General features: G+C 33.7%; 1 protein-coding gene across 1 annotated transcript; it reads left to right on the top strand.

Moving 5' to 3' along the window:
• Positions 1-5,115: 5,115 nt before the first annotated feature.
• On the top strand, positions 5,116-8,142 carry LOC101506838 (G-type lectin S-receptor-like serine/threonine-protein kinase At1g34300). The gene has a single exon (XM_004515047.4). It carries the CDS (start codon positions 5,311-5,313, stop codon positions 7,870-7,872), a length of 2,562 nt encoding a protein of 853 aa, XP_004515104.1. The 5' UTR covers positions 5,116-5,310; the 3' UTR covers positions 7,873-8,142.
• The last annotated feature ends 2,150 nt before the right edge of the window (positions 8,143-10,292 follow it).

Here is a 10,292-nt window from a genome sequence, read left to right on the forward strand (position 1 = left end):
CACTCTTTCTAAACTAATTCAATTTCATTATTGATTAAACGTCATTAAAATTAAATTAAAAAAAATGAACCATAAGCTTGAACCAGAAGCATATCGTTCAACAAAAGCTTGAACCAGAAGCATATCATTCAACAAAAGCTTGAACCCTAAATTAAAAAACAGCCCCAATTCAACAAAAGCTCCCAAATCGATTCCGATTCCGATTTCGTCTTCTTCTTCATTGTTGGTCACCGTCTTCGTGTTTCGTGTTGGTGTTCGTCATGTGTTTGTGTTTCGTCCTGTGTTGGTGTTCGTTCTGTGTTTCTTCTTCTTCATCGTCTACGTATTGGTGTTCGTCCTGTGTTCGTGTTTGTGTTTCGTTTCTTCTTCGTTTGTATTTCGTTGTTTCTTCTCTTGTTCTCTGTTTTTTTGGGAAAAGAATGTCTTGTCATTCATATTCAGTTACAAGCAACAATTCTCATTTGAGAATTAGAAGAAGAGAATGTTTGTGTGGACTTGAATCTCCTTTGTGTACTTCTTGGACGGCTGAAAATCCAGGTCGAAGGTTTCATGGTTGTCTTTGCTCTCTTTGTTCTGTTGATGTTATTTCCACCTTTTGGTATCTCTCTATCTGCTGCACTTTTACCCTTGCATGTCCTCGTGTTGTGGCCAAGCTTCCCACAGTTCTTACATTTCACAGTTGCAAACTGTCTTGGTAGTTTGTTAGAACCTTTTGACTCGTCATTGGACTTGTTCCTTTTTTTCTTTGGTCTACCCGGTGCTCTTCTCATGATTGGGGGATTTATAGGATCTCCATTTGATGCATGCCAAATTTTTGGTCCATTTGATGGCATTATAATGTAAGAGTAACATGTCAAGAAGTTTGTTTTCCTATTTAAAAAACCAAAAACATGTCAAAAAAACTAAACCACAACAAAACCAAAACCAAAACCAAATTGCAGGGCAAAACAAAATTAGAACAAAGTAAACCAGAACTAAACCAAAACAAGCACAAGAATAAAACCAGAACCAGAACAAAATTGAACAGAACAAAACTAGCAGAACCAGAACCAAATAAAGCATGTGGCTGAACTAGCAGAACCAGAACCAAATAAAGCATGTGGCTGAACTAGCAGAACCAGAAACGAACAAATCTAGCAGAACCAGAACCAAATAAAGCATGTGGCTGAACCAAATAATTCACTGAATAGAACCATAACAGAACCATCAACAAGCATAACCAGAATAGAACCATCAACAAACTACAACAAGCAGAACAAAACCAGAACCATAACTGAACAAAACTAGAACAAGCAGAACTAGAACAGAACCATCAACAAACTACAACAAGCAGAACATCAATAAACTACAACAAGCAGAACCAGAACAGAACCATCAACAAACTACAACAAGCAGAACAGAACCAGAATCATAACTGAACAAAACTAGAACAAGCAGAACCAGAACAGAACCATCAACAAACTACAACAAGCAGAACATCAATAAACTACAACAAGCAGAACCAGAACAAGAACTCTAAACTGAACTAGAACAAGAACCAGAACTCTAAACAAGCAGAACCAGAACAAGAACTCTAAACTGAATCAGAACTCTAAACTGAACTAGAACAAGCAGAACCAGAACATCAATAATGCAGAACCAAAACATCAATAATGCAGAACCAGAACATCAATAATGTAAAACCAGAACATCAATAATGCAGAACCAAAACATCAATAATGCAGAACCAGAACATCAATAATGCAGAACCAGAACATCAATAATCCAGAACATCATATATCCTAATGAGTACTTCGGATGCTGGTACCACGTGTAAATGAGTACTTCAGATGCTGGTACCACAAACGTTTAAAACTCATATATCCTAAACTTTTGACCATTTTAGTAATTTGCATGTGAGACATTAAGTCTACATCCCAAGACCAATTCATCTCATCCACTTGGGCACAAACGTACATCTTCACTGGGTGGTTTACAAAACTACCCCCATGGTTAATTCTTAACCTAACTATGTGGACAGAAGTTGGCCTACACAAAACAAGCCATTGAATAAATCGTTCATAAAGGCATGGACCACATTATTAAAAATACATGGACCACATTATTAAAAACGCATAAAGGCATTGAGTTCTGTTAACAGTGTAGAGAAAAACTTTTGGCCATAAAATCAAAGTACAAATACATAGTTTAATAATGTTAATAATAAAACAAAGCGAAAACCCTAAAATAACATACCTAACACAAAACTTTGTATCTTTTTTCCTATCTGAAGATGGAGAGAACTCGAAATGACCTCCACTCGCCATTTTATCACTGATGAAAACGACAGATGAACAAACGATCCAGAAAGCGAGTCAGTGATGAAAACGAGTCAGTGGTTTCAACGAGTCAGTGATGAAAACGATCCAGAAAACGAACGCGAACGCGAACACGAACGATCCAGTGCACACGAACGCAAACACAACGATTGAAAACGCACACGAACGCGAACGATCCAGCGCACACGAACGCGAACGCGAACGATCCAGCGCACACGAACACGAACGCGAACGATCCAGTGATGAAAACGAATCAGTGATGAAAACGATTGAACAAAGGATTCATGATTTTAGGGTTCAGAATGATTTTAGGGTTCATGATTTTAGGGTTCAGAATGATTTTAGGGTTCATGAGTGAATCCTTTTGATTTTGATTTGTTTAGGATTTTTTATTTTAGGTGTTTTTTCTTTTAATTTAATTTTAACAAATAAATTTTATTTGTAATAATGATTTTTAACAATTATAATAATGATTTTTAAAAATATAAATTATATTTTTTAATCAGAAATAATATAATAATAAGTTTATTCCACGTATGCGTCAATTCATTCCAAAATTATATTAAAAAATAAATAATAATTGTTATTCATATTTAATAATAAGGAAAAATAAATATACTTAAGTTAATATTAATCTTGCACAATTAATTATAAGTAACCGTATTTTAACGAATGTAGTAGGGTGTTAATATTTTTCCTACGCATAATCGACTCCCGAACTCAAAACTTAGTTTTAAATACCATTTTTTATTTTTATTTTTCTACTTTAAGGGTTTCCCAATATTTTTCCTATTTTAAAATAGATTTTGACGGCGACTTCATTGAATTCGAGAAACACTCGAAGTTTTAGGTCGCGACACTTAGTAATAATTATATTTGTTGTAGCATGATGTAGCAATCATGGGACCAAATTAACTTTAGGGGTGTTTCAACTCAATCATCATGATAATCAGCAAGTTATTATCATCATAGATTCACGCACTACACATCATATCATGCTAGACTTTATTTTAACAAATTAGCTTATATGTGGACTTAAATGTTGTTCCTAACCATTTAACATTAATATCTTTTCCAAACATATTAACTTAATACATATTAAATCAAACACTTTCCATCTTTATCTTTTTCCAAGCTCAAAAGACTAGCAATAAAACCTAAGTGATCAATTTAAGTTTTAAACATTGGATTAAAAACAAATTGTTTAAGAGGAAACTAATCACACTACATCATATTAAAATGCAAACTTCATTTATACTTTATTAATCCAAAAAATATTTATATTTTGCAGGCTTTTGCAAAGTGACTTTGCAATTAAGAAGTATATGTCGGTCAAAATGTTTATTTAAATCTCATTTCTCTCAATTTCTTTTTCTTTGTAGATCTAATATAATGTATGAATGTGCATTGAAATCAATAGAATCACAGTGAGTCATTATGATTTGGGTATAAGTTCGATTTTATAGTTTCACAAAATTACGGTGCCATTATAATTTTGCCAAACTTATCTCTAGTCCAAACATGCACTACATTATTTTCATATATCAAATCTAAAATGATAAAGAATTCTAAGGAAAAAGTAAACTTTTTTAACACCAACTTTTTTTACTAATTGGTTTTCTGAAATTGATTTCGATTTTGTGGTTATACCTATTATTTATCTTCATTTGTTTCCAATTCAAACGGTTTTATGGAAGTTCTTTACAACTAATAATTCCTCCATGGTTAAGGTGGGTGTCTATCTTCACACATTCTGACGATCAAGTTAATATGTGTGTAAGTGTTATAGGTTTTTAGGATTAGAAATTAATGTACCTTTTTATGCACCAAATGTCCTTTTTATATGACATTTCCTATGATTTAAAAAAAAAGATTGTTATGGTTGTTAGACAAAGGGAGTATGTGATTCTTGGATCATCTTTTAATTTTGGACGCATGTCCACACAGATGTAAGATGATCGTTGTCATCTAGTGGCAGTGAACATGATATAATTGCCAACAAGTGACTGGAAAGAAAGATATATGTAGGCATGATATGATTGTCTTCCACTTCGAATTTCATTTGTAGTGGTGTAATGCTCTAAATTGATAGCTATTTGAGACTCTAAATACTGGATCGGATTGATCCGAAATCGGCCTGTTACAGTGATGAATTGGGTCACTCTGATTTGAGTTTGACCTAAAACAATTTTTTTTTATTAAACCAAAAAAATTTATTTACTAACTTATCTATAATTATATTACATCTTTTTATGTAATCTATAATAAATATCACAATTAAACTATAAATCAATTCTCTTTTTAAAGATAAATTAATAAAACTATTCAAATTATTAACAAATATAACACTATAATTAATTTTCATAATTTAATTAACAGAATTATATATATAAAAACAAAGGTAGTAATTAATACTTCAATAATAATATAAAGAAATAATATGGGACAATTTCATAAGTAGGACTAAGTCCTACTTCTAGTTAACACAGATAATAAAAAAGTATAGATTTGTCAAAATATATTTTAAGTCCTACTTCTAATTAACATTGAATCACGGATATTTATCCAAACAAAAAAAATATACTTAAATTAGTCAAGAAAAATATATAATAAAATTAAAATAAACCAATATTTCGTACTTAACGAGCAAAATACACATAATATTAAGTTTGAACCGTATCTCGAATTTAAATCTGCTGGTCATAATTGTATGTATAAATTTTTTGTAATATTCCCAATGTCAGTTAGAGAAAGAAAAAAATCAATATTTAAAAAGAAAACAGAAATTAACTTCCATTCAGACTGGTCAACCAAATGGAAGAGCCAAGTCAAAGTCTTCCCTTTCCTTCACTATGTTCCACCTCCACCATAAGTCCATAACTATAAACACAATTTCCACAAATGAAACCAAAACACAATCCTAAGATTATTATAAACATAATTCTAATATGCATCCAACTACAACACTTACATATTGAAATTCAAATTCAAAATGAAATTCAAATTCAAATTTCAAATGAACATGTACTTCAAATCTCACTTTCTATTCCTAACCCTTGTTTTCGTCACCACCACCGTCGCCGCCGTATCCCCCGGCACCACCCTCTCCGCCTCCAATACCAACCAATCATGGTCCTCTCCGAGTTCCACTTTCTCCCTCCACTTCATCCCCGTCGATCCACCAACCTCCCCTCCTTCCTTCCTCGCCGCCATCGTCTACTCCGGCGGTGCTCCCGTCGTATGGACAGCCGGTAACTCCACCGCCGTCGATTCCAATGGTTCCTTCCAATTCCTCACCACCGGTTCCCTTCGTCTCGTCAACGGCTCCGGCGCCACTGTCTGGGACTCAGGTACCGCTAACCTCGGTGCGACATCAGCCACCGTCGATGACACTGGTAAATTGGTAATTTCAAACGGAACAAAAATCCTTTGGTCAAGCTTTGACCACCTTACTGATACACTTTTGCCTTCACAGAATTTCAGTGTTGGTAAGGTTCTGAAATCTGGTCTTTATAGTTTTAGTCTTAGTGAAATTGGTAATTTATCATTGATATGGAATGATAGCATAATTTTCTGGACTAAAGGTGTAAATTCATCTGTGAATGGTAGTTTGAGTTCACCTTTTATATCGTTGTCATCGATCGGGATATTGCAACTTTCGGATCTGAATTTGAGTACTCCTGCTGTTGTTGCTTATAGTAGTGATTATGCTGATGCCGGTAGCGGTGGTAGTGATGTTTTAAGGATTTTGAAATTAGATAATGATGGGAATTTAAGGATTTATAGCACTTCTAAGGGTAGTGGAAACCCTAGAGTTAGATGGGCTGCTGTTGAAGATCAATGTGAAGTTTATGCTTATTGTGGGAATTATGGTATATGTAGTTATAATGATACTAACACTATTTGTGGGTGCCCTTCTGAGAATTTTGAGTTCTTGAGTAGTAGTAATAGTAGGAAGGGGTGTAGGAGGAAGGTTAGTCTTGATAGTTGTCAAGGGAATGAAACTATGTTGACATTGGATCATACTCAGTTATTGACTTATAAACCTGATACTGAGTCGCAGGCCTTTTTCATTGGTATATCGGCGTGTAGAGGGAATTGTTTGTCAGGTTCGCGTGCATGTTTTGCTTCTACTTCTTTGTCGGATGGGACGGGTCAATGTTATATGAAATCGGTTGATTTTGTTAGTGGTTATCATAGTCCTGCGTTACCTAGTACTTCTTATATTAAGGTTTGTTCACCGTTGGCTCCGAATCCGCCGCCTTCTTTAGGCGAGACGGTGAAGGAAAAGAGTTCGAGTGTACCTGCTTGGGTTGTTGTGGTTGTTGTTTTGGGTACCCTTTTAGGTGTGGTTGCAATTGAAGGTGGTTTATGGATATGGTGCTGTAGAAAAAATGCGAGGTTTGGTGTTTTGTCGGCTCAGTATGCTCTTCTTGAGTATGCTTCGGGTGCGCCAGTTCAGTTCTCGTACAAGGAGCTTCAGCGGTCGACGAAAGGGTTCAAGGAGAAGCTTGGAGCTGGTGGATTTGGTGCTGTTTATCGAGGAATTCTTGTTAACAAAACTATTGTTGCAGTGAAACAACTTGAAGGCATTGAGCAAGGTGAGAAACAGTTTAGGATGGAAGTTGCAACTATAAGTAGTACACATCATCTTAATTTGGTGAGGCTTATCGGTTTTTGCTCCGAAGGGCGACACAGGCTTTTGGTCTACGAGTTCATGAAAAACAGTTCATTGGATAATTTTCTATTCCCAAAAGAAGAGCAATCAGGAAAGTTGTTGAATTGGGAGTATCGGTACAATATCGCACTAGGAACTGCAAGAGGAATCACGTACCTTCACGAGGAGTGTCGCGATTGCATAGTCCACTGTGATATCAAACCTGAAAACATTCTCTTGGATGAGAATTATGTCGCTAAAGTCTCCGATTTTGGTCTTGCAAAGCTTGTTAACCCAAAGGACCATAGGAATAGAACCTTGACAAGCGTACGAGGAACAAGAGGATATTTAGCCCCCGAGTGGATTGCAAATCTTCCAATAACATCGAAATCCGATGTTTACAGCTATGGCATGGTTCTGTTAGAGATTGTGAGTGGAAAGAGGAACTTCGATGTCTCAGAGGAAACAAATAGGAAGAAGTTCTCCATTTGGGCCTATGAAGAGTTTGAGAAAGGCAACATCAAAGGAATTTTGGATAAAAGACTTGCAGAGCTAGAAGTCGATATGGCGCAAGTTACACGAGCGATTCAAGTATGCTTTTGGTGCATCCAAGAGCAACCATCTCAAAGACCAGCAATGAGTAAAGTTGTTCAAATGCTAGAAGGGGTAAAAGAAATTGAGAAGCCACCACCCCCTAAATTTGTTGTTGAAGGACCTGTTAGTGGAACCAGCACCTATATCAGCAGCAATATTAGTGCATTGTCCACCACAATAGGAGCCTCACCTCATGATCCTTCATCATCATCATCATTCCAGACAAGTCGTGTTTCAAGCCTCACCATTGGAAGAAACCCTGAGAAGGCAACTTCGTCCCTTTTACAATTGGATCAATCATAGAAACTGCTTTCATTTTTTATGATTTGCCAAAAATATACAAGGTTACATTCATTGGTTTGGAAATTGTGCTTGAACAGCAGAAGTTTTGCTGGTCAAATACAGTGTATGATATATATAGACTATATTTTGTATGTTGTTTGGTTATTGTATACTAGTTTAAAATAGGAGATTGCAAAATTACATTTGAATTGATTATCTGTATTCAATTCTTGAAATTTCTTGTTATTATGTATGCAGGACAAGTTTTATATCAAGACTACTGTCCTTACATTTTCTCTTCTATAATTTTATTTTTGTTATAAAATGAACAAATAAAGACCAAGATAAGGAGTTTATCTTTCTCAAGTCCTTTATCTCAAATTCTTTCTTCAAGCAATCTATAGCTTTTGAAAGTTCTTCAGTAGTTCCAAATATATTTATGTCATCGACATACATAGCAATTATAGTAGATTCATTTACAGATCTTCTCATAAAAATGCACAAACAAATTGAGACATTTCTATATTTCTCTCTTAGAAAATATTCACTAAGACGATTGTACCACATGCATATGGAAATCTGACGAGTTTTTGCCTTCCGTGGGATTCGAGCCCGGTACCTAGGGGATAAATACCGCCTCCACACAGATCCCACTACCAATTGAGCCACTAGCAGGAATTTAGAACTTTTTTATTGAACCGTTTATTCCTATGATCAATCTTGGTTTTGAGAATTTTCTAATACACTTAAATATAGTTAGGAATCAGTATCATTAAAATAAGAAGAAAAAATGTATGATAAGGTCGAAATTGCGGCCACTACAATTTAAAATCATGTTTCACTGATTTTTAATATATGGATCTCTAAAAATTTCCTTTTCCAATAAGATCCTAGTCTAGCTTGGTCACAAGACCAAATGCTCAATGTTTAGACACTACAGCGCCACACAAAAGAGAAAACTTTTTAAAACATCACAAAAAATAAAATCAATTTATTATTATTATTATTATTATTATTATTATTATTATTATTATTATTATTATTATTATTATTATTATTATTATTATTATAAAAAAGTGTCTCCTTTATGTGTTTAAATAGTATGCAATGACGAATCTTAGTTGAAACAAGAGATAGCTACAGTCACTTTAAATTCTCCAATAATTTAAATTAAAAAAACAAAAAACAAATAGCATATAAAAAAAATTACAAAAAAAGGTTAAAAAAAATACACACATCTTTTAACTTAAATTGCAATTGTGTATATTGTGAGTTTCGTCTAAAGATATAAAAATCAAATTGATGATAAACATAAAGATTTAGTTGAAGTTAATTATCAATTAAATTGATTTTAATTTTTTTTACATGTGAGTTCAAATTGAACCAAATCAAATATACTTAACTTCTATTGATATAGGTATTGTTTCATTTAATTTAAAGTCGATCACTGATATATCGAGGGGTGGAGTTTGACCAAAATATTTAAAAAAGTTTTAAAATTTTAATTAGTAAATTAAATAGAATATTTTATTGTATATACAAAATATAAGTTGTAAATTTGTAATTTAAAAAAACACAAAACTTGCAAACATAACAAAAAGAGGTAAAGAAAATCAGACGGAGAAGCTAAACAAGTTTGGAAGTGATGGAGCTATAAATGTAGCATATTGATTTAATTCATTTTTTGGAGGAAACAAATCAAACCAAAAAAAATAGTCAATTTGGTTGAACTTTTAAAATTTTCCCACAAAATTCAAACCAAACTGATCAAAAACATGTTAATTTGATCCAGTTCAATCACATTTTTAAAACACAAATTTTTTTATATTATTAAAACAATTACAAAACTTTTTTATGATACAAGTACGTTAACTACAATGAAAAAGTAAAATATAAATAATTACATAAATACTTAAACACCACACATTGTTTAAAATAACACACTACTGGTATAATGTGAAATAACATATAATGATTTCAATTAGATATCGGCTCAAGCTCAGTGGATCAAGCTCTTCAGGCCCAAACAATCAAGAAAGGTGACAAAGATAAGAAGAAGTGGAAGAAGGGTAAAAGAAAATTCAAAGGTGGAAACTGGTCTAACAATAAAGGAAATGCCAAGAATGATGATAAAGCTGAATCTTCGAAAGGAGGAGGCTATACAAACAATCAAGGGATGAAAAGGAGTATGGCAAAAAGAAAATTCAATGACTATGAAGAAGGATTTCTTGCAGCTCTTTGATCCAAGCAATAGGACTTTCAAATGCAGTATCAAGACTGCAAGTGTGCATTGTCTTAGGATTACCAAACAAGAAGAGCAAAGCTGGTTATGGCATATGAGGTATGGACATATAAACTTTAGAAGCTTAATTCAACTAAGTTCTAAAGAATTGGTGTTAGGATTACCAAACATTTCATGTATCAGGAAAGGCTTGTGAGTT

This window comes from Cicer arietinum, chromosome 8, assembly GCF_000331145.2.
Source record: "Cicer arietinum cultivar CDC Frontier isolate Library 1 chromosome 8, Cicar.CDCFrontier_v2.0, whole genome shotgun sequence".
NCBI lineage: Eukaryota > Viridiplantae > Streptophyta > Magnoliopsida > Fabales > Fabaceae > Cicer > Cicer arietinum.